We start from the raw sequence: 25,045 nt of genomic DNA on the forward strand, positions 1-25,045 counted from the left end.
CTTCTGACTCTTGTGTTGCGGGAGCCGCGAGAGCGCGTCTGCCAAGAAATTTCTGGTCCCCGGGATGTGCCTTAGGGTAAAGTCGAATTTGGAGAAGAACCCTGCCCACCTGATCTGCTTTTCACTCAGCTTGCGCTTCCCTGTCAGCGCTTCTAAGTTTTTGTGGTCGGTCCACACTTCGAATGGCACCTTGGCCCCCTCCAGCCAAGATCTCCAGGCTTTCAGAGCGAACATGACAGCGAACGCCTCTTTGTCCCAGAAAGACCAATTGCGCTGCTCGTCTGAAAATTTCTGGGAGATGTAGGCGCAGGGTCGCAACTTCCCCTCCCCATCCCGCTGCATGAGAATGGCTCCTACGGCCACATCGGAGGCGTCGCATTGAACCACGAAGGCCCTTTGCTCGTCAGGGTGGCTTAGTACGGGCTCGCTGGTGAACAGATGCTTTAGGTGGTCGAACGCACTTTGACACTCGGGCGTCCAATTTAGCCCGGCCCCCGGCCGTTTGGCCTCTGGACCCTTGCCTTTGGTTTTTAACAGGTCAGTCAGGGGCAGGGCAATTCGGGCGAACCCCTCTATGAACTGCCTGTAGAAATTTGCGAATCCGAGGAAAGATTGGAGCTGTCTACGTGTTCTCGGGGGGGCCCATTCTAGCACTGCTTGGACCTTTGCCGGGTCCATGGCCAACCCACGCTCGGACACCCGAAACCCTAGGTAGTCTAGCTCCGTTCGGTGGAATTGGCACTTGGACAGCTTAGCGTACAGTTGGTGCTTCAGCAGTGTGCTGAGCACCTCCCTCACCAATTTTACGTGCGATTGTTCATCCTGCGAGTAAATAATGATATCATCCAAGTACACCACCACCCCCTTGTACAAGTATTTCCTCAACACATCATTTATAAAGTTCATGAACACCCCCGGGGCTCCCTGCAGCCCAAAAGGCATAACCAAGTACTCAAATTGTCCCATCGGGGTATTGAACACTGTCTTCCACTCATCCCCCTCCTTGATGCGTACTCGGAAGTAAGCATCTCGCAAGTCCAACTTGGTGAAAATTTTCCCTCCCACCACCGTACTCAAGATAGATAGATAAATTTATTGTCATTGTTCTCAACAAAAAGAGAGCAACAAAATGAGGTGCTCTTCCACAAACATGCCAACACATCAAACACACATATTCATAAACCATTTAAATACATCTAAAACAGATAATCATTCATAAAACCATTTAAACCATTTAAATACATCTAAAACAGATAATCCTTCATAACAAGTCCCGGATGAGGGGGATGGGGTAGGCGTTTGACATGGATATCGCGTTAATCCCGCGAAAATCGGTGCAAAGTCTAAGCGAGCCATCCTTCTTCCGGAACAGTACTGGGGCGGCGTGGGGGGCCGTGGCGGGCCGGATGAACCCCCTCGCCAAGTTCTGGTCTAGGAACTTGCGGAGTTCCTTCTTTTCGGCCCACCCCATCTGGTATAATTTGGCTCGGGGCAGGGTTTCCCCAGGGATCAGTTCTATGGCACAGTCCGTGCTCCAGTGGGGGGGTAATTGATTTGCCTCCTTCTCGCTAAACACTTCCATCAAGTCGCGGTAAACCTTGGGGATTGGGCGCACCTCTTCCACTGACACACACGCCGTCTCCTTAGCGACTGGAGCCCTTGGCCCCCACGCCGTATTCCACAGATGTCCTTTGCACCCAGGGTCCAGAAACCTGATGGTTTGCGCCCTCCAACGAATTAGGGGCTCGTGCTTCTCTAGCCAGCCCACCCCCAGTACCACTGGGTACGAGCACGAAGGGGCAATCACAAAAAACTCTTGGTCCCAGTGCTCCTCGATCCCCATGGGGCAGGGCTGTGTCTCGCGTGTGCATGGCTCTCCGCACATCACGGACCCATCCATTTGCTCAAACAGCATGGGGTGGGGCAGCTGTGAGCTCTCTAGTCCCAAGGCCTCCACCACTTTGGGGGAGATTAGTTCTCTGTTACACCCCGAGTCTATCAGTGCTCGAATCTGCAAGAACCTCCGTAGCTTGGGGTTCAGCAGTTTCACAGTCACAAAATACAACCGCCCCGTCACTCTCACCGTCAATGGCGCCTCGTCTTGATCGACCTGCTGGTAGGCACCCTTCAGAGCAGCAGGTCGGGCTCGTTTCCCACCGGCTCTTCCACCCAGGCGAGGTCGGCCAGCTCCGCGGACAGGAGCACCTCTTCTTCCAGTAGCTCCTCCTGCACAGCCACCGCGCTGCTTTTCGCCGCATCCTTAGGGCGGCTGGGTGTCTTCTTGGGCCCGGGGGTGGCCGGCTTGGGGGGAGCTGGCAGGGCCCGCAGAGGCGGAGGGTGTGGGCTGTTGGAGGCGAGGTGATTCGGGTCCCCGCATCTGAAGCATTGGCGGGGCCCCACCGGCACCGCCACGGCTGGTTTCTTCCCTTTGGGGGGCTCAATCTTCCCGGGTCCGGTCTTCGCCTGGGTCTTCCCCGATTGGTGTTGGTGTAGCATGGCCACTCGTTTTAAGTTATTCTCCACTTCCCCTGCCAGCTGGATCCACCCCACCAAGGTGGTCAGGCGGGCTTGGGTGAGGGCCCGATCCAGGATACTCGCATTCAGTCCATTGGTGAACTGCTCGATCTTCATCACCTCGTTCCACCCTCGGACCCTGGCGACGTTGGCTTGGAAGTCGGCCGCGTACTCGCGTATGGGTCGGGCCCCTTGCTGCATGTCTCGCAGGGCCGCCAAAGCCTGGGATTCCAGCAATGGATCCTCATATTGGGTCAGCAGGGCTTGCAGGAAGGTGTGCACGTCGTCCAGGACGGGGCTCCTGGTTTCACACAAGCTCACGTACCACCGCTTAGCAGCCCCTCTCAGCTTCGAGCCCAGGTAGTCGACTCGACTAAACTCATCTGGGAAGGAGTGCCCCCAGTAATGCATATAGCTGTTCGCCTGGATTCCGAAGTAATTCACTTCCTCCGGGTCCCCATCGAAAGTTGCATCTAGCTCCCTTCCTACATTCCGCGGTGCCACTGGGGGGGCAGGAGGTTGGGGGACCGGCGCTGGTGTAGCGCTTGCTCTTGGCGGGGCCACCACCGGTGCTGGTTGGCTCAGTCGGCCCCGAGCCCCCGGTTGGGCGGCCACCGGTCTCCGGGATACCGCTCCTCCGAGCGCGATCCCCAGCTGGGCCGTCAGGTTGTGGACCTCGGCTCGCAGGTCCCGGATCGCTCCGTCAATCTCCCCGCGGACCATCGAGCGGAACATCTGGTAGTCCTCCTTGTACGGGTCCTTGGGCTTTGGTCCTCCGCTTTCGGTCCAGTCCCTTCGCCCTCGTCTTCCCCGACTTGGACGACGATGATGCTATCCGCCTCTCCCGTCTCCCCAGAGCCCGGGTTTGCGGCTTCTACCCCAACCACCTGGATCGGCCTGATGTGGCGGTTCAGGATGGCGTCCCGGCGGAGTGGGACCTGATCAATGATGGTGGTCGAGGTCCTCGGTTGGTACTGCCGGGGTGACAACACCAGTTGGAACTCGGGGGGAGACTCTGCTGCTCTTCTTGGGTCTAAGACGTGCCACGGAGTAGCAGCTCCCTCCAGTCCCACATCGGGTGGAAGTTCTCTGTTGTCCGGAATCTGGTCACCCATCGGGCTTTCAAGTTGCCGGAAAGGTTGAGCTCCGAAAAAGGGAGTCTTTCAAAATGTCAAGTCTGATGTTGCAATAACGAGACCTTTTTGATAAAAGTTTTTAGTTTATTGTAACATGTTGTTAGACTATAGGGCTAGATTGAAAGACTGGCGAGTATACAAACAAAGCAATCATATAAGGTACACATCAAAGGGATTCTTGAGGGAGGGGCACTCTATGCAGGGCACATTCACACATTGATGTTACTATTTCGTTCTCAGGCCTGGTCGGCCTTGAGCGCGTCTTCTTGGCACTAGCTTCCCCCGCGCTCCTCTGAGAAGGCACTACAATCTTGTTCCCATATTCCCATTTCAAAGCATTGCTACATAACAAAGGAGAGGAGGGGGGGGAGAGGAGAGGAGAGTTTAAGCTAGCAGCACTGGCTAGCTTAAACTAGTGGTTTTTACCCAGGATCCTTTTCCTGAACCAAAGATGTAACTTAACCATAGACAGGAATTACAGCAGACTTGACACCTGTTAGAGTTCTTTGAGGGGGTGAACAAACATGTTAACAAAGGGGACCCAATAGAAGTTGTTTACCTTGACTTCCAGAAAGCTTTTGATAAAGTTCCTCATCAAAGGCTCCTTAGTAAGCTCGAGAGTCATGGAGTAAAAGGACAGGTCCTCTTGTGGATCAAAAACTGGCTAATTAATAGGAAGCAGAGAGTGAGTATAAATGGGCAGTCTTCGCAGCGGAGGATGGTAAGCAGTGGGGCGCCGCAGGGCTCAGTACTGGGCCCCATGCTCTTTAACTTGTTCATAAATGATTTGGAGTTGGGAGTAAGCCATGAAGTGGCCAGGTTTGCAGATGACACTAAATTGTTCAGGGTGGTGAGAACCAGAGAGGATTGTAAGGCACTCCAAAGGGATCTGTTGAGGCTGGGTGAGTGGGCGTCAAGTGGCAGATGAGGTTCATTGTGGCCAAGTGCAAAGTAATGCACATTGGGGCCAAGAATCCCAGCTACAAATACAAGTTGATGGGGTGTGAACTGGCAGAGACTGACTAAGAGAGAGATCTTGGGGTCGTGGTAGATAACTCACTCAAAATGTCAAGACAGTGTGCGATTGCAATAAAAAAGGCCAACGCCATGCAGGGAATTACTAGGAAGGGAATTGAAACCAAATCAGCCAGTATCATAATGTCCCTGTATAAATCAATGGTGCGGTCTCATTTGGAATACTGTGTACAATTCTGGTCACTGCACCTCAAAAAGGATATTATAGCATTGGAAAAAGTGCAGAAAAGGGCAACTAGAATGATTAAAGGTTTGGAAGCTTAAAACGCTTGGAGCTCTTTAGCTTGGAGAAATGTTGACTGCGGGGTGACATGAGAGAGGTTTACAAGATTATGCATGGGATGGAGAAAGTAGAAAGAAGTACTTTTCTCCCTTTCTCACTATACAAGAACTCGGAGGATTTCAGGGAAATTGCTGAGCAGTCGAGTTAGAACAGATAAAAGGAAGTCCTTCTTCACCCAAAGGGTTATTAACATGTGGAACTCACTGCCACAGGAGGTGGCGGCTATAAGGATAGCCAGTTTCAAGAGGGGTGTGACGGAACTGGCCCGATTCTGCCTTCAGACCCGGTCCCGTCAACTCCCTATTGAGTCGCCAACTCCTGAAGGGAGCTATTTCTCCTCCGGCCACTTGGGCTCGCTGCCACCACCTGCTCAGTCTAGGGGTTCAGATTGAGAGGAACAGGACTCCCAATCCCCCTCTCCAGCTCTGAGGCCAGGCCTCAAGGTCCTCTGCCACCCTGTACTTGGGTATCACAGAGACCACAGCACTTCTTCGGGGAACCCCTGGAGGATTGGCACCTTATCCAACTGCATGCCTTCCCCCTTCATAAAGCAGCGTGGTCTAAACGGTTGGGGATCTATGTGGTACAGAGTTTGACTGCCAGCATTCAAAACAGTAAAAATGTTTAATATGAAGAGAAAGAAAAAAAATAAAAACAAAAACAGTTACATGTAAAAGTTTAGCACAGCACCTGAACAGCAACAAGAAGGACAAATAAAAGGTGGATTTAAACGCATCCTCTCGTCCCTGGTGTAAACTAGACCTACCTTGTGAATTACTGCCTGGGGTCCCACAGGCAGGAGCCCACGGGCTGGCAACCTCTCTTCCTGAGCGCCAGCCGAGAACTGCCCTTTTCCCGCCTAACTCAAATAAAAAAACCAAAAGAACTTCCTGCCCCTCTAGGAGGCTTTCCCCCTAGAGTTGCTGGTTTAACTCCAGAAGGGAGGAGGGAATGAGGGGAAGGCTAAAGAACTTCCTGCCCCTCTAGGAGGCTTTCCCCCTAGAGTTGATGGTTTAACTCTGGAAGGGAGGGGGGAGTGAAGGGAAGGCTAGGCCACACAGCCTGCCTAGTAGTTTCATGTTCCTCTCCAACCAAGCACCAACATTAACCAAGATGGCGTTTCTCCACAAGGGGATTGGATAAAAATATGGAGTAGAGGTCCATCAGTGGCTATTAGCCACAGTGTGTGTGTGTGTGTATGTGTGTGTGTGTGTATATATATATATATATATATATATATATATATATATATATATATATATATATATATATATATATAAAGGCCACTGTGTGACACAGTGTTGGACTGCATGGGCCATTGGCCTAATCCAACATGGCTTCTCTTATGTTCCTATTCTGATTGCTCTGTGGTGGCCGCATCAACTATGGTTCCGAGTCTTGCTTCATTTCAGCAGAGAGATATATCTTGGATTACTGGATGCCCCTGACCTTCTGTCTCAACAGGGCAGTCATGTCCTACACCACAACCTGAGCTTCTACAAGCTAACAGCCTGGAGCACTGGTGTTTTCTCTAGAGGTGACTAACATTCTGCTGAATGCTAGGAAGCCTTCCCCCTAACGATCCTACACCATGAAGTGGAAGCACTTTGTAGCGTATGCTTCCTCTCACAATTCATCTGCAACAAAGATGCCTCTTCCAACTGTTCTTATGTTGCGGGACTCCACCAAGGGGGCCTCAGTTTCCCGTCAGTCAAGGTTCATATTGGCTTTCTACAAATCTATTGGGTCCTCGATGCTGTTTTCTCATCCTGTCACAAAAACCTTTTTTAAAGGGACTCATGAACTTGTGCCTCCCACGTGAGACTTTGTACCAGCTTGGAGTTTGTCTTTGGTTCTAGCACAACTCATGACAAAACTGTTTTAACCGTTGGCAACTTGTTCCCTGCATCTCCTAACCTGGAAAACTGTGTTGTTTGTTGCACTAACTTTTGCTAATAGGGCCCTCCGGGTTGAACCGCCATACACTGTTTTCCACCCTGGAGAGGTGATATTGCAGCCTGACCCTTCTTTTCTTCCCAGGTTTGTTTCATCATTCCACATTTCTCAACCTGTGGCGTTACCTGTCTTCTTCCTTCATCCAAAGGGCCCTGGATGTTAGAAGGATTCTTGCATTCTGTATTGACTGCACCAAAGACTTTAGACACGAGAATCACCTGATTATCTCTTACGTTGGTATTACTAAGAGTAAAGCCATTTCCCCTCATAGGCTATCAAAATGGATTTCTTTGGCTATTGATTTGTATTATGAGTTATTGGGTAACCCTTTGCCATCCTTACCCAGAGCTCATTTGACAAGGGCTTTGTCCACCTCTTCGGCCTTTTAGGCTGTAGTATCCCTTGAGGATATTTGCGCAGCTGCTGCATGGTCCACACCATCCACCTTTGCTGACCATTATGCTGTGGACATTAAATAAATTACAACTGATACTTGGGTATTAGTTGTAATAAAGCACGGTTACTGTCTTGAATTTTCTGATTTTCCAGTGTGTCGACTGTGTGATCATTCTGATCTGGGCTTCCAAGGTGCTGTCTTGCCTGAGGCGTATTCCCTTCTTAAGAAGGGCACAGTTGTCCAGGTGTGTGATGCAGATTCCTCCTCAGGTTTCTACTCCCCATACTTTAGAATTGATAAAAAGGATGGAGAGAAACGCCCTATCCTAGACCTGTGTAAGCAAAACAAATTTTTGACTAATCCTAAGTTTAGAATGCTCGCCTTACAAGATGTCATCCTGCTTCTGTATTGTAACTTCTGTTTTTCCAGTGTCAGTCTGAAGGATGCATATTTCCATTTTGCTATGCATAAGGACTGCAGAAAGTTTTTGAGGGTTAACCATGCTGGCCATACCTTTGAGTACTCGGTCTTACCTTTTGGATTGGTGTCCACCCCCAGAGTATTCTCCAAATGCATGTCAGTAGTAGTATCTCACCTCCAGTTACAGGGATGTGTGGTCTGTCCCTATCTTGATGATTTACTAGTTGTAGCAGAAAAGCTTAGATCTGACACTAGACGTCCTTTGATCTTTAGAGTTGCTAGTAAACACTATGAAATCAAAATTGCACCCTACACAGACCATAGATTCCATTGGTGTACATTTACCTGAGACCAGCAAAATTCCTGCAACATCTATTGGGTCACATGGCATCGACTACCTCAGTCACACCTCACGTGAGATTACCCATGAGACCACTTCAGAATGGGTTTGTTAGAGCTTTCCATCTACCAACTGACTCGCAACATCATGAGTTGTCTGTACCTAGATCTGTTTTGGGGTCCTTGAGGTGGTGATCTGACATATACAGTCTCACAACAGGTGTTGGTTTCAGCAGTTGGGACCATGACATTCAAATCTTTACTGGTGCATCCTTGATAGGATGGGATGCACATTGTGCTAATGCTAATCCCCAGGGTTTATGGTCTCAGACAGAGTCAGGCACGTTCATTAATATGTTGGAACTCCATGCAGTCATGAGAGTTCTCTCTTCTTTTGCAAGTCTGTTGCGAGGATGCAAGGTGCTCCTGAACACCAACAATATAACTGTAAAATGCCACATAAACAGGCAAGGTGGCACAGGCTCCCTTCACCTGTGTGGGGAAGCAGGTCTGATTTGACACTGGGCGTCACCCATGATGTCCAACTCACTGCCATTCACATAGCGGGAAAGTTGAATATAGAGGCAGGTACAATAAGCGGAGGGTTCCAGACAGCCCACATTCTGGCCTTGCTTACCAAGGCTTAGCCAAACTTCACAGGGACAAAACTCCTCAGCCATTCTTGTAGCTCGTTTTTGGCCTCAGAGACCATGGTTTCCCACACTTTGAGCCCTGAGCAGGGGGGTACATCACAGTTTTCTCCGAGTACCAGATCTGTTTGATTACCAATTCAGGCCTCGCCTCTCCAATTTGGCGTAGTGGTCAAGTGTGCAGACTCTTATCTGTTTTGGGAACTGTTTTGTTCAACATCTTTATCAATGATTTGGATGAAGGAATAGAGGGAATGCTTATTAAATTTGCAGATGATACTAAATTGGGAGGGGTTGCAAACACAGAAGAAGATAGAAACAGGATACAGGATGACCTTGACAGACTGGAAAACTGGGCTAAAACCAATAAAATGAATTTTAACAGGGATAAATGTAAAGTTCTGCATTTAGGTAGGAAAAATCCAATGCATGGTTATAGGATGGGGAGACTTGTCTTAGCAGTAGTATGTGCGAAAAGGATCTAGGGGTCTTAGTGGATCATATGCTGAATATGAGTCAATAGTGTGATGTGGTGGCTAAAAAGGCAAATGCAATTTTGGGCTGTGTCAACAGAAGTATAGTGTCCAGATCACGTGATGTGATGGTATTGCTTTACTCAGCTCTGGTAAGACCTCACCTGGAGTATTGTGTTCAGTTTTGGGCACCACATTTTAAGAAGGATATAGACAAGCTGGAACGGGTCCAGAAGAGGGCGATGAAGATGGTGAGGGGTCTGGAGACCAAGTCCTATGAGGAAAGGTTGAAGGAGCTGGGCATGTTTAGCCTGGAGAGGAGGTGGCTGAGAGTTGATATGATCACCATCTTCAAGTACTTGAAGGGCTGTCATATAGAGGAGGGTGTCGAATTGTTTTTTGTGGCCCCGGAAGGTAGGACCAGAACCAGTGGGTTGAAATTAAATCAAAAGAGTTTCCGGCTCAACATTAGGAAGAACTTCCTGAAGCGATTCCTGTTAGAGTGATTCCTCAGTGGAACAGACTTCCTTGGGAGGTGGTGGGCTCTCCTTTCTTGGAGGTTTTTAAACAGAGACTAGATGGACATCTGACCGCAATGAAGATCCTATGAATTTAGGGGAAAGTGTTTGTGAGTTCCCAGCATTGTGCAGGGGGTTGGACTAGATGACCCTGGAGGTCCCTTACAACTCTATGATTCTGTGAACTGGGTTTGATTCCCCCCTCCTCCACTTGGCAGCTGCTGGAATGGTCTTGGGTCAGCCATAGCTCTTGCAAGAGTTATCCTTGAAAGGGCAGCTTCAGAGAGAGCTTTCTCAGCCCCAGATGGATGATGATGATACAAATCCAATATCATCATCATCCATCTCCTGTTTCCGGTTGTTGCATGGAAGCCCTGAATGTGAAAGTGTAGTTCTTCCCCTCTAAGGCTGCATGCCAGCACCTAAAATCTTAGCTCTGGAGCATTCTGAATTGTCCTTCCCCCCCTCAGGCACCAAGAATACAAGGCATCACTGCCCCAGACAGAGAGTTCCAACAATACACTGTGGCTAATAGCCACTGGTGGACCTCTGCTCCAGATGTTGATCCAATCTCCTCTTGAAGCTGGCTATGCTTGTAGCCACCACCACCTCCTGTGGCAGTGAATTCCATGTGTTAATCACCCTTTCTAGCCCGACTGTTCAGCAATATCATTGAATGTCCACGAGTTCTTGTATTGTGAAAAAGCAGGAAAGTACTTCTTTCTCTACCTTCTCTATCCCATGCATAGTCTTGTAAACATTTGGAATTTGCTATTTTGCTAGGAGTACAGTCTCACAGGAAACTTTTATTGCCCTTTAAAGTAGTACAAAAGGAATGAGTTTACTTAGACAAGTAATTGTGAAAAACATACATGAAGATGGATCCTAGTAAAGTATGTTCTCTCTCTCTCTATTTTTAAAAAAGTGCTGGCTGGCCACTCAGTTCTCCAAGTCCAGTGGAAGCCTCATCATTTAAAATCATAACGGATCCCTTATCTGCCAAGGAACATGTAGAAGTTATTGCAGCTCTGGAAAAGAAAACCTTGCTTTCCATTCGGATGCCTGGTGACCGGCTGGATGCCTCAGAGAGCCATTTCCTCCCCGTAGAGTTTGCTCCCATTGATGATCACAGAGAACTGAGTCATTCAGCAGATCTCATAACAAATACACAAGATAGTTTCCTCTCTGACTGTGATAGAGAAGATGGCACCATGGAGAAAAATGATCCTGGACATTCTCTTGAACTTTGCCCTTCAGTCGTACCAGCAGTCAGGGTGAGGGAGAGGACTTCTTCATCAATCGTCTTTGAGGATTCTGGTTGTGATAACACTTCCAATAACAGAGGTGACAAAACAGATTATTCGCTTGCTTATGGTTTCTGTGAGGATAAACCAGTCAGCAGAAAGGGATCTGGTCATAGCAAGTTGTCCTCAGAAAGCCCGTTGTCTGTTTCTGTACAAAGACCAGCAGCCTTAAGCAGCCTGGACTTCTCTAAAAACTCTACACCAGATGTCAAACCTACCTCTCCAAAAGTGTACCTTTATATCCAGATGCAACTCTGTAGAAAGGAAAACCTGAAGGACTGGATGAACAGAAGATGTACAATGGAGGAGCGGGAAAGGGTACAATGCCTGTTGATCTTTTTGCAGATAGCAGAAGCAGTTCAGTTCCTGCATAGTAGAGGGTTAATGCACCGAGACCTCAAGGTTTGTATTAAAAGCTACACTATATGCTATCTCAATGATCTATTTTCTGGTATAAACTGTCATTGTGCGAGACTTCATACTTAGAAGTGTTGGGAGTTTTCAGTTGTGTTTCTTGCTGTGAGTTCTTGAACAAGTATTGCATTCTGAAGAACCAGGATGCTTCCAAACAGAAGGTGTTAAACATCATACCTGTTGATTCTGCCCTGTGTGGGGGGGGTGAGGGGGTGACTGTCTAGAATCTACACTTTCAGGGGTTGGACAGTGTGGCAGCTCTGTAAGCTATGTGCTGGGAAGAGCTCTTTTATTTTATTTTTAGTGGTGGTTTTTTACTGGGTTTATCAGGTGTTGATTGGTTCTTCTCCTTTATCAGTTGTTGTTTGTGGTTTAGAGTTTGTTTGTAGGTTGGGGGATGGGTTGTCCTTAGTAAGCCTGGGCAATTAGGAGCCTCTGCTGCTGCGGGGTGAGTGGATTTTGTTTCCTCTTTGCGAAAGGAGATTTGTACCAAGGAGGCTTTAGAGGTACTTTATTTAATAATTTTAAATAAACAAGATTTAGTTTATTTGCATAATAATAATATTTTGATATTATATTTTATGTCTTTAATATTTGGGAATAATTGTTAGTTCTTTTGAATTATTTTTTGTTTACACAATCTGCAGTTAAGAAGTAAAATCATTGTTGTGGCTTCTGTGCATCACACGTGTGGGATAAGGCTCCTGCGCCAGCTCCAACCAGTACACGTAAGAGCTCAGCACAGGAGTTTTGTGCCCTTCCCCAATGTCATGTGTGGGAATTCTCACCCCGCATGCTCACAGGGGTACGGGGTTGTCATTCCAACAGTTCAGAAGACCTTCTGGTTTTGGTCAGTAAATTTAGCTTGATCCTCTTCTGGACCTTAGGTTCTGCTTGACCTCTCTCCTCTTTGTCTTGCTTTCATATTCTTCACCTATGAAAACAAAAAAAAGAGTTGAGTTCTCAGTCTTTCTTGACTTCCCCCCCCCCCCTTGCCTCTCTCTCAACTCAGTCTGTGGGAAAACTGGGGATTTTTCAAGCTGTGCACCCAAATGTGGAAGGAAGCCCCCCACCCCAGTCGCTCTTCATGCTTATTTTGCCTTGGAGAAGCCCAGCAGCCAGACTCCTGCACCCACTGTGTGCAAACATCTCTAAGCAAATGAGGAAGAACCAAGTGGCATTCTTGGAATACATCTTGACTCCCACCAAAATGGCATCAACAACTCCTGTCCCACAGGAGAATGCAAAATTGACAATCATGTTGACAGGGCACACATTGTCCTTGGGCCAGGCCTCACAAACTACCCTTTCCAGTACCAGCCTTTCAACATCAAAAAGGCCCAGCTTGCTGTCAAAGTCAACATTATCTTCCCCTGCCAAGAAATGCAGGGAAGACGAGAGTCTCAAAATGTGCAGACTCAAAGCACCTAAGTGTCAAACATTGAACGTTGAAATAAGTCCGAATCATTCTGTTGCAAAATTAATTCGTTTATTGAAGAACTAGTGGTTTGGGATACAAGCAGATTGAGTCTGATACATTCCAAAGTTACTCTTGGACTTTTGTAGAGGAGGATAACATAACAAAGAATTCATTCTCACACCCTGAGAGACAGTTGTCTCTTACCACATTCTCTTATCTCCTTCCCAGGAAGGTTCCCCGCAGGTTACCTTGAGGCTTGCCATCTTCAAAGGCTTGGGGAGCCTGTGGATGCCAAGTGAGAAATTCCTCCCATGGGATTTACAACCTTCCCTCCCCGTTTGAAATGCACAGTTACAGACTCATGGTTATTAATAGCAAACAAGATGGCGTTAGTCAGGTCAATAGGCTAAAAGTGAGTTAGAGCAGGTACAATGTCTGACATACTTCCCCCCCTAAGCTCGTGCTCGGGGTTTGTCTGGGTGCAGTAGGTAAAATTTCTTGAGAAGTTGGGGGGCCCGTAGGTCGGATGACTTGACCCATTCATCACAGCTGTTGGGGAAGTATTTCCAGCGGACCAGGTAGTACAGCACCCCCCTCTGGATCCTGGAATCCAGGATCTCTTGCACCTCATGGTGGCTCTGGCCCTTCACTTGAATAGGAGGTGGCTCTGGAGGGCGGGGGTGCCAACACGTGCGCCCAGGATCTTTGCGAAGAAGGCTGCAATGAAAAACAGGGTCACTCCAACTCCACTGTCACCTTGTTGATCACCCATTTGATCTTAAAAGGCCCTAAGAATTTGTATGCTAGCTTCCTGCAAGTTTGTGGTAGAGGCAGGTTTTTGGTTGACAAAAATACACGCTCTCCTTCTTTGAATTCCCATTGTGGCGAGTGTTTTTTGTCAAACTGGGCCTTGTAGTCTTTCTTTGCAGCTTCAAGGTTTTCCTGGATCACTTCCCACCCTTTCCTAATTCCTTCCCACCACTGCCGGCATGAGCTAGGTGGCGCTGTTCCCTCTCTCATTGGCAGGGTTGGGAAGGGCTGCCCCTCGTAGGTCAATAGGCTAAAAGTGAGTTAGAGCAGGTACAATGTCTGACACTAAGACCGGCTCTTGAGAGAAGTCTCAGAACACTTGCTGTGGTTCTGCGACTCAGAAGCTTTTGAAAATATTCCAGCTCCTTCTAGCTCTAAAGGACTTCTGAGAACATATTTTTGAAGAATTACTCTCATGCCCTTTAACATTGCCAGTAGCTCAAGCCCTTTTGGACATAAGCATTTAAGGGAGGAGGCCACAATTTTTCAGTCTTCTCTTGGAGTTTGGAGAAAAGTGATTAAGTGTCCATAAATGAAAACTGAGACTCCTTTCCTGGATATGGCAGGATGGGGAAACAGAATGGGGTCCCAAGTGATTAAGAAATTCTTAGCTAAGTCTGATATAGTTACAAGAGGGTTGGATGTTCAGCACATTCTATTTTTCTTTTTCAGTTTTGCTGTTTATTCCCTAGAAGCCTTTAAAAAGCCACTATAGGTCTACCCATCAGCAAAAATTGCTGGTTTGATTTGCTTTAGTTTACTGGTTAATTTTACAGTCCTTTTGTGTGAATCTCCCTTTGTGAACCTCTCTTTCATTTTGAAAGATGCATAGATCCTTCTGGCTACATGGGGCAAATTGAATAATTGTATTCAGAAAACTGGATTTATGTATCTGTCAGGTGCATTTATGCTGGCTGATTATTTAAATAATGCTTGTATTTTTGTGATTTATGAAGAGCTCTTTTTTAAAAGCTGCAAAGACAAGTCCATAAGTCATTTCCTTTTCTATTTATAGGTAATTTGTACATTAATAGTTTATTAGTTTTCAAATCCAAAGGCATTTCCTTTTTCAGCCAAGGAGATCGAGGACATGTGGCCCGCCCAGGGTTTTAATCTGGCCTGCGGGTAGACCTCTCCCTTCCATTAACTAGACACTGGGCTAAAACTTTGTTTTGCCAATTAAACATGTACAGAAGCAACCCTTAAATCTAAGAAAGAAGAGAGAATGCCTCATATACACAACTTTTTCTTCTCATTTTTTCAAAAGAAGTATATGGAGGTTGAGGCGCATTTGCACATACGTAACAAAATGCTTTTATCCTTCTGTTAGGGGTGAGAAGAAGAAAAGCTGAACTTGAGATCAGGAAGAGCTGCTTTAACTCTTGCACAGTTGTCTTGGAAGAGGTGTATAGGAAAAGGGCAAGAACAGGAGCAGTTGTCTTTGTTGTTCCGCCATTTGGATAATGGAGGGGACGTGTGACACAACTGCCTCTGCTAAAGGAGCCCCGTCCTCCTTGACATGGGGGCTGAAGTCAAGAAGTTGATGTCCCCCCTTCCCCACTGTAGAAACACAGCCTGCTTCTCCCCCCCCCCCAGTATAGATTTTATGCCTGTTTACTCACACGGACACACACCCCTCCCGATTTCAGTGATTCCCCCAGAATTCCTCCCTTTTCAAAAAACTGAGAAGTGTGTTTGTGGGGCAGGAGGAAGAGGAAGCATTTCCTTCTTTGGGAAAATCTTCCCTTGGGAGGTGGGTTAGAAAGGTGGGGCTTCCCTTTGGGAGGAAGGAGAGAAGGGTTGATCTGGCAGCGCCATTCAAAAAGAGGTCAGTGTTAGCACCACGAGGTAAGGTGAGAGCAGGTGGATCAGTAGAGCTGCACTGGTGTTTGCATGCCAGGAGCACTTTCCGAGTGGAAAACTGCACGTGCAACCAGAAATCTCCCACTCACTTTGCTTTCCTTCCCTGATCCCACCTCGGCCTCTTTGCTCCCATCTTCTGCTCAAGAAAAAGAACCATAACCTCCACTAAGGGAAAGAGTGCAAAAGGAGGAAGCCGTGCAAAAGTCTGAGAAAAAGCCAGAAAGTTCACAGCAATAATTACTAAGAAAGATACTTTACTGCACTAACAGGTAAACACAAGAAACAAATTCTATATGCAAAAATGGTTCCAAAAAGTTTTATAACAAATCAACTGAACAATGAACAGCTCAATATTTGCAAACATATTGACTTGAAAATTGAAACCCCTGTACTTGGGGAATAGCTCAAAGATCTTCATACATGGTCTTTCACATCACACAAGGGTAACAGTCTTTACAGTGAAGATCCGTCCCCTTCTAAAAGCTCCTGTGGATATTCATAAATGATCTCTGGTGTTCCTGCCTGTTCTAGCAACAGATCGCTAGCTGTATAAATCTGTTTTACACAAGCTTCACACTTGTCTTAGCAGTGGTATGTGCGAAAAGGATATAGGGGTCTTAGTGGATCATATGCTGAACTAGGGGTCTTAGTGGATCATATGCTGAACATGAGTCAAAAGTGTGATGCGGTGGCTAAAAAGGCAAATGCAATTTTGGGCTGTATCAACAGAAGTATAGTGTCCAGATCACATGATGTGATGGTATCGCTTTACTCTGCTCTGGTAAGACCTCACCTGGAGTACAGTGTTCAGTTTTGGGCACCACATTTTAAGAAGGATCTAGACAAGCTGGAACGGGTCCAGAGGAGGGCGACGAAGATGGTGAGGGGTCCTGTGAGGACCAAGTCCTATGAAGAAAGGTTGAAGGAGCTGGGGATGTTTAGCCTGGAGAGGAGGCAGCTGAGAGGTGATATGATCACCATCTTCAAGTACTTGAAGGGCTGTCATATAGAGGAGGGTGTGGAATTGTTTTCTGTGGCCACAGAAAACAGGACCAGAACCAGTGGGTTGAAATTAAAAGAGTTTCTGGTTCAACATTAGGAAGAACTTCCTGACCATTAGAGCGATTCCTCAGTGGAACAGGCTTCCTTGGGAGGTGGTGGGCTCTCCTTCCTTTGAGGTTTTTAAACAGAGGCTAGATGGCCATCTGACAGTGATGAAGATCCTGTCAATTTGGGGTAGGTATTTGTGAGTTTCCTGCATTGCGCAGGGGGTTGGACTAGATGATCCTGGAGGTCCCTTCCAGCTCTATGATTCTAAATATGTCGATTCAAACATGCTGTTCTACTCCATTGAAACAAAATAGGCTGGAGTCTCTGGAGATTGTGTGTGAAAGACCATGTATGAAGTGCTTGACCTATTCTCCAAGTATAGAGTTTTCGAGTCAGTGTGTTTGTACCAATTGAGTACCGAATACGCTTTAAGGTTTTGGTACTGACATTTAAAGCCTTACATGGCCTAGGACCAACATATATGCCCCGGAGGCTGTTGTGATCTGCTATGTAACACCTTCTAACCACCCCTGGCCTGAAGGACATCTGACTTGTCTGGGCCAGGGCTTTCTTGGTCCTGGCCCCAGCCTGGTAGAATCAGCTCTCTATGGAGATCCGGACCCTGCCTGAGCTATTGTCAGACCCAGAGTCAAGGAAAAGACAGTTGAAGTTCAGGATCTTTATTCCAGCTTCATGGGCATACACACGTGTTGTCGGAACTGACCGTTATAATTCAAGCCAAAGAGCGCCAAGCAAAAGGGGGGGTTTTGCACGGGGTTTTTGCTAAACTCTCATCACCGCAGGTGCCCACTATCAGTTCATGGTTCCATCTCCTCCAGCTCTTTGACCTTGGTTACCTAGCAACTAGCCAATTCCCAGACATGCCATCCTCCCTCCAGATAAGCAACAAGTTAGTTATATCAAGGGCATAGCAAGCGCAGCATAGCATTAAAGCACAGCATAGCATTGTACAATTGAATACACATGACAAGAGGAACAAGATGGAGTGACCATTCTGTAGGGTCTGCAAGACGGAGCTATTCCACTGGGGTTTTAGTTGAGCCAGTGGGCATCCCATTCCAGCTACTATTCCATCTGTTGTCCTCCCTTGTTGTTAATACATTTTCCTGTTAGAGGGGAAGCTAGTACAGCATGCAAAGAGCGAAGTTAGAGCCTCTTTTACTGTCTTTGAGACTCTTAAGTAGTGCTTGTTTTTCTTTCCAAAGGTACTTGAGAAAGTGACCCAAGGGGTACTCTTCTTCATGTTAGAGCAGACAGTACAGTTGTGGGATCAGACAGCACGTGTCTAAGTTTGCCTGCTTCACTGTGGACTCAATGGTGCCTTGACCTAGCTGCTTGCCTCAGTTTTAGCCTCGTTAAAATGGGACTAGTAGAAGTTGGCTGCATTGGTGTGTGTATGGTAATGGGGGGGGGGGGTTAAGGTCTTGGCAGAGAAGCTACTGTACATTGTGGGCAGGGGTGCTTATCTAAAGTACCTTCTCCAAAGGTTTGTTGTCAGGAAAATACGATCTGAGCCCCACTGCCAGTGAGCCTCTGTTCTTGTCATTTGGCTCTCTTGTTCGCTTACTGTTTGCACGGGTCTTAGATTCAGGTGGGCAGCTGTGAGGCAACAGAACAAAGTTCAAAGAAGTCTGCATGCACACAAAAGCTACACCCAGAATTAAACTTGTGAACCTTGAAGGTGCCACTGAACTCAAAATTTTGTTCTAATATACAGTATCTTCTTGTTCCCCACTCCCTTCTCTACCTTATGCTTCATACAGAATACGTAGACTGCTGAGTGGGGTATGTAACCAGGTGATCTTTTTGCTTTTAGGGACCACTGGTCTCGTTAATTAGTGGTACGGATTACCTTCCAGGCCTGTATTGGAAACCACTTTTGGTTCCCTTCTGGTCCCAACAGCCACAGCCCAGCCCAACAAAGTCCCGTTTATGTCAGATCCATCCCTCATAAGAAATGAATTTGACACCCCTGATCTAGGGGTATTAAAATTAATAGTTCAGAGAAAGGAATAAAAAAAGAATTTCTTAAATGCTTACAATGATAAGTCAATTTTGTGTTTAATATACTGGATATGTTTAGACCAAGATAAATTGGACCTAATGACCATCCCCAAATATCTAAGCCACTTGCATTGAGTGTGTGCCAAACCTTTGACATAACTTTTTAAGTTTAGGAAAATCATAAGTTTTGGTCTCTCATAATTAATCTCTAAAAGTTAAATGAATTTTAACAGGGATAAATTTATGAATTTTAAAATAAAATTTTTAATTTAAAATGAATTTTAACAGGGATAAATGTAAAGTTCTGCATTTAGATAGGAAAAATCCAATGCATAGTTATAGGATGGGGGAGACTTGTCTTAGCAGTAGTATGTGCAAAAAGGATCTAGGAGTCTTAGTGGATCATACGCTGAACATGAGTCAACAGTGTGATGTGGTGGTTAAAAAGGCAAATGCAATTTTGGGATGTATCAACAGCAGTCTAGTGTCCAGATCATGTGAAGTGATGGTATCGCTTTACTCTGCTCTGGTAAGACCTCACCTGGAGTGTTGTGTTTAGTTTTGGGCACCACATTTTAAGAAGGATATAGACAAGCTGGAACGGGTCCAGAGGAGGGTGATAAAGATGGTGAGGGGTCTGGAGACCAAGTCTTATGAAGGAAAGGTTGAAGAAGCTGGGGGATGTTTAGCCTGGAAAGGAGATGGCTGAGAAGTGATATGATCACCATCTTCAAGTACTTGAAGGGCTGTCATATAGAGGAGGGTGTGGAATTGTTTTCTGTGGCCCCAGAAGATAGGACCAGAGCCAGTGGGTTGAAATTAAATCAAAAGAGTTTCCAGCTCAACATTAGGAAGAATTTCCTGACCGTTAGAGCGGTCCCTCAGTGGATCATGCTCCCTCGGGAGGTGGTGGGCTCTCCTTCCTTGAAGGTTTTTACACAGAGGCTAGATGGCCATCTGACAGCTGTGAAGATCTTGTGAATTTAGGGGGAGGTATTGAGTTTCCTGCATTGTGCAGGGGGTTAGACTAGATGACCCTGGAGGTCCCTTCCAATTCTATGATTCTATAAAGTTCATTGCTGCAGCAAGTCATTGTCAGAGACCCCTGTTGGATCCCCTCCCCCCAGATTATTGCTCATTGGTCCCTGGCTTGGAATCTCTGAACAACCCCTAGGCTGTGGGGGGGGGGGGGAGTTCCTTAAGGTTTGGAGGCACACAAGAAAGTCAGACCTTATGTCTCACCAGCAGGGGACCAGGAAGGGCCTTCTACTGGCTACCACCACTCTAGTAAGAGTCTGTGCAAGGGCCCAGAGCACCCACCCACCCCTGTCTTCCTTATTAACAAATACTTTCTATCTGTGACCAAAGAGACATGAAGAACCAGGCAATATAACGATAAGAAGTTAATTATGTGCTGAAAACAAGTGTTTGTAAAAACTTAGTGCAACAGTAAATATGCATACAACAAAACAAAAAAGCCTTAACGTGACTAGCTATATACATTCCTTTCTCAAATGCCAATAGATGGGAACCCTCCTGCTGCAGTCTTTCTGGAGACCTCTCCTGACTGCAGCCTTTCCAGAGAGAACACTTCCCTGTCTGTAGCTAGCCTCTTTATGCTTTCCTACCAAGTCCCACCCCTCTAGCCTCAACTGGGAAAGTTTTCCCTCCTAAACTTCTGCTCATCCAATCAGAGGTATAGTTGGAAATGTAGACCTGATTACCACTCCAATACAGGCTTCACTAGGCCTAGGATTGTAACACCTTGCAAAATATAAAAAGGTTTATTAACTTATTAAAACATAGACTGTTCAGTACAGTTTAATAGCAAGAAAACAAAGAAGTTAACTTTTTAATCTTATACACTGACTACTTTGGCATCGGATTGCCATCTGACCTTCTTGCAGCATAAAATCCATACAATAGCAGAAAAGCATGGTATGTGTTGCAGTGCAATGCAGTAAGCATTTAAGCATACTAGCATGACATTAGCATAGCGTTAGCATGGCTTCCTCTGGCCTATGCCCTTTTTACCCTCTGGCATCAGGTGGTCTCTTGGATCCAGTCAGCATTCTTCTAGGTGGAACTTTCCAGGGGCTGTTGGCAACTGCTCCTAATTCTCCCCTCTCATCTGGTTATACAACTGCATTATTGAGTCTGGCCTTGAGAGAGATAAGGATGGTAGCTGCAGGAACACTGAGATCACAAACACCTGCCAGCCAGATGAGGCCTTATATTCATGTTAACCCCCCCCCCCCCCCATGAGGGAAGAAGAGGGTGCTTGGCCTCTCAGTCATAAAAAGCTTCTTTAGCTCTCTTCAGGCCAATTGAGACCTAAAACACAGCACTAGTTTTAATTTAATTTAATTTTTGGATTTATATCCCGCAAACATATAGTAAGGTGGAGACTGACAACCTTCCAGACACAACGTACTGACAGGATTATCCTGTAAAATGGGCACAGAATGACTCAAAAATAGGTTAAACAAGTCTGGCACAAGTACGCAACACTGCCATGCTCCTCTCTGGACAGAGATTCTCTTAGAGAGCCTTTTAAAAAAATCCGTATTTTTGCACAATGAATATCCAGAATAAAGACATGTAATTCATTTTCTAGCTGCAGTAATGCCTCATTGTGAGCTTCTCTGGGGGCCCTTATAAAATATAAATGTGACCGTAGACCTTCATTTCTACAAAAAGCCTGCATCCGGGCGTGGTCTGTGTTTGTCTCCATGAATCTGAGTGGGAGCTGCTGTTATGGTGGGAGTAGCCAACACAGGTTCCCTTCCCTTCAGAGATCCTAGATGAGAATTCTCTTAACAATCTTCTTTGTATTCTTCCAGCCTTCCAATATATTTTTCACAATGGATGATGTGGTAAAAGTCGGGGATTTTGGTCTAGTGACTGCAACAGATCAAGATGAGGAGGAAGACTCTGTTGTCAGACCACCATCCTCTTATGCCCGTCATACAGGGCAAGTAGGGACCAAGCTCTATATGAGCCCTGAACAGGTAAGTTCTGCCTCTCCATCTTTCTCAGTCTCATAAGTAGTCCTCAGAAATCCCACTCATGCTTCAGAAGCTGTGATGTAGAGGAAGAGCAAAAAGAAAAATCACCCTGGCGGGAACAAACAGCCAAGTGACCTTAAGCAAGTCACCAACTTACGATCTCCGCTCTGTAAGGGATCATGTGGCTGACTTGCCTCAGAGCACATTTGGAAGGATACTGAGGAAGCATGGGAAGCCCTTGGAACATGCAGAAATGTTCTTTGCGTGCTGAACCCTGATGGGGGCAGCCCAGCCCAGCCTGATCTTGAAAGAGAGGCAGGCGCAGCCGTGGGGTGGGGGGGGAGACCTCCAGAGAATGCCAGGGGAGTCCTGATGCCGAGGCAGGCAATGGCCAATCACCTCTGAACGTCTCTTGCCGTGAAAACTCGGTGGAGTCACCATCAGTGTTCTCTCTAAGCTGAGTTAGCATGAGCCAGCTCACAGATTTTTAGCCTCCAGCTCACACATTTTTGTCTTAGCTCAGGAAGGATGAACCCAGAGCAAGCTAATTTATGCAGGAGCTCACAAAGTAGAATTTTTGTCCACAAGACTCTGCAGCTTAGAGGGAACGTGAGTTGCCATTGGTGAGCTGTGACTGGGTGGCCCTTTCCACCACCAAACACTTGTTCTTTTCCCCCAGGGGTGGGGGGAGGCAGCGAAGTTAACCATACCTTTGAAGTGATTATGTTACTAATGATGTTAATAACCGATGGTGTGCAAAAATTACAAATGGATGAGGTTAGGTTAAGCTTTTAAAAACCATGATTTCCCTGAAGTCTTGAATAGTTACGTTGCTCACTCTTGATGGGGAAAGATCCAAGTGGGCAGCCGTGTTGGTCTGAAGTAGTTGAACAAAGCAGGAGTCAAGTTTCACCTTTAAGACCAAGTTTTATTGAGAACATAAACTTTCGTGTGCTCTTTAAGCACACTTCATTAGATGAGGGGATCAGGTATTATGGGCTGAAATACAAGCAGTTTGTTGATTAAGTATGCAGACTGATCACATGGTAAACCAAAGTGGCTTGGCCATTTGTCTGGATAGCCATAAAAGGTAATAAAGTCCTCTGCCAATTGGTGTTTCTGTAAATCTAGGTGAATCACAAAAGGACATGTGTTTCCTAGTTGTAGTCCATCTAATTTACTTATAAACATCAATCTATACATTATAAACATCATTCTAGTCTGCCATTAGAAAACATACAAGAATACATAAAATGAAAATGGGTTAAGTATATGTAATGAGACAAATAGCCAATATCTCTTATTTATGTCAATATAAAACATTATTCTGATAAACTATTATAAAAGAGAAATACATTGGAATACTGTGAATGTATAGCTATATTCACTGAGAGTGAGTTTAGCATATGTAATGAGATAAAAAAACCAATATCCCTGTTCAGTCCTGGGAAGGTGTTTGTTCCAAGTTTCATAATAATTTGTAATTCAGCAATTTCTCTCTCTATTCTGTTCTTGAAGTTCCTTTGCAGTAAAACAGCTACCTTGAGATCACTCATGGAATGCTTTGGAAGGCTGAAGTGTTCCCCCACAGATTTCTCAGTTCTGTGATTCCTAATGTCAGATTTGTGTCCATTTATCCTTTGGCGTAGGGTTTGCCCTGTTTGCCCTATGTAGAGAACTGAAGGGCATTGTTAGCATTTAATGGCATATATAATGTATGCATGTTGGAAATATTCCTTTAGGCGTAGATGATGGGAAAAGGTTTCAAAGTCCCCACAAAGCTGAATCATTTGTGTGCATTTGGTGGGGCAGAATGAAAGTCCATGTGAAAGAACTGCCTCTGAAGGGCTGAGTCTGTGTTGTGACAGGTTGACAATATTCTTGATGGGGAAAGTTAGCTCAGAGTTTGAGGATGATTTTAGATCTGACTCTGTACAGCAGAAACAGTTTGAGGGGGAAGCAAAAAGTATCTTCGAGTTCTGGATCCTCTTCTTGACCCAGAAAATGTGGCCACACTAATCCACAAAATGATAAATTGGGAGTGTGTTGTAACACATTCTATGCCAGGCTGACCTCAAAGACTGTTGAGCAACTAGTGGAAAATGCAACAGGATGCTTATGAGCTGTGATTTTCTGCTCCGCACATGTTATGCCTCTTTTGAACACTAGGTTGGTGGCCAGTTTGCTTCCAGTTCAATGTGCTGGTTGTTGCCTATTCCAGCATCAACCCATGTGGTAGCTTCGCTTCTCTGACCAACACTGATGGCTCATTCCTTCCCTTTGGGTTGTTGGGTTGGCCACTGCTAGGTCTAGAGCTTTTCCTTGTCTACTCTTGTTGTATTATATAGTCTTCATTAAGAACACTTCTGCGTGTCTAAGAGAGAGGTATTCAGAAGGGCTTGCTGCCTGAGTGTGCTTGAGGTCACAGCTAGATCTGCTTGATCTTCTTCGTGGTCTCTTTCACCCATGGGAGAAAGCGCGCCTGCGCTGATCCGATCGGTACTTAACAAGCCAAGGATTTTCGCGCTCAGCTCCAGTGGGCATGCGCAAGAACCCCACCACGCATGCTCACAGAGTGGGCGCGGACATCCCGTCAGTTCTCTTCTGACCGCCGCGCTGATCAGTTGATCTCCTCGCTCCGGCTGGCACTTTTATTTACTTTCCCTTTCAAATAGCCACTTCTAATCCTATTTCTGCTTATCATGTTATCTCAAAAGCAAATAATAACAAACAAACCTAGTGAGATGGAGAAAAGTCGAAAACTTTCCTCAGCCCTTCGGATTCCCCCCCCCCTTTTTTTTTCCCCCTTCCCTGTTACGGAAAAGCAATGGAGGCGAGCTCGCTTGCCGACTCAAGTGCTGGAGTCAAATTTCCCCTCCTGATTCGTTTCCTCCGCTCTCCCTGCCCAGAGGGACTCGCAGTATAGATCTTCACCAATCCTCCTGACTAATGAGGAAAAAGCCAGCAATGTGCCTGTTCAAACTGCTTGAGTTGTCTCCCTAACTGATTCAATGGACTTCGATGTCTTCCAGCCTGGACAACAAACGGCCCAACTCGCTATGTTGGTGCTGGAGCCCACTGAGAGCAAGACAAACTCTCATGGCTCTTCCCTTTCCGACGCCGACCGCTCTGACCTACGAGCATTCTTGGCATCGAAGTCGGAGTCCTCGCTACCTGTCAGCAACTGCTGTGGGGAGGACAAGGGATTCGAGGTGGAAGCAGGCATGGCAAACATGACTTCTATCGTCATACGCCACTTGCCCACTGAAGGATCGGCATTGGAAGGATCAGCGTCGGAATCAGCAATTACTTCTGTCTTCAACTCCTGACATTGCCGACTGAGCCCCCCGACGCTCAGCTTCTTCCCGATCCAAGTGCTTCCGCGCTCCAGTTCATAGCGCAAACGCACCTCCCATCGATGCTTGTGGCC

The 25,045-nt window shown here is 46.4% G+C and overlaps 1 protein-coding gene across 1 annotated transcript in view; it reads left to right on the forward strand.

The window, feature by feature from the left end:
* Nucleotides 1–25,045, forward strand: part of EIF2AK3 (eukaryotic translation initiation factor 2 alpha kinase 3) — a 101,503-nt gene that overhangs the window by 61,613 nt on the left and 14,845 nt on the right. Inside the window, exons 12-13 of the mRNA XM_060247873.1 lie at nucleotides 10,647–11,427; nucleotides 21,451–21,618. Of these exons, the coding sequence (XP_060103856.1) occupies nucleotides 10,647–11,427; nucleotides 21,451–21,618 (949 nt within the window). The remainder of the gene's footprint in view (nucleotides 1–10,646; nucleotides 11,428–21,450; nucleotides 21,619–25,045) is intronic.

This window comes from Heteronotia binoei, chromosome 10 (genome assembly GCF_032191835.1).
Source record: "Heteronotia binoei isolate CCM8104 ecotype False Entrance Well chromosome 10, APGP_CSIRO_Hbin_v1, whole genome shotgun sequence".
Lineage (NCBI taxonomy): Eukaryota > Metazoa > Chordata > Lepidosauria > Squamata > Gekkonidae > Heteronotia > Heteronotia binoei.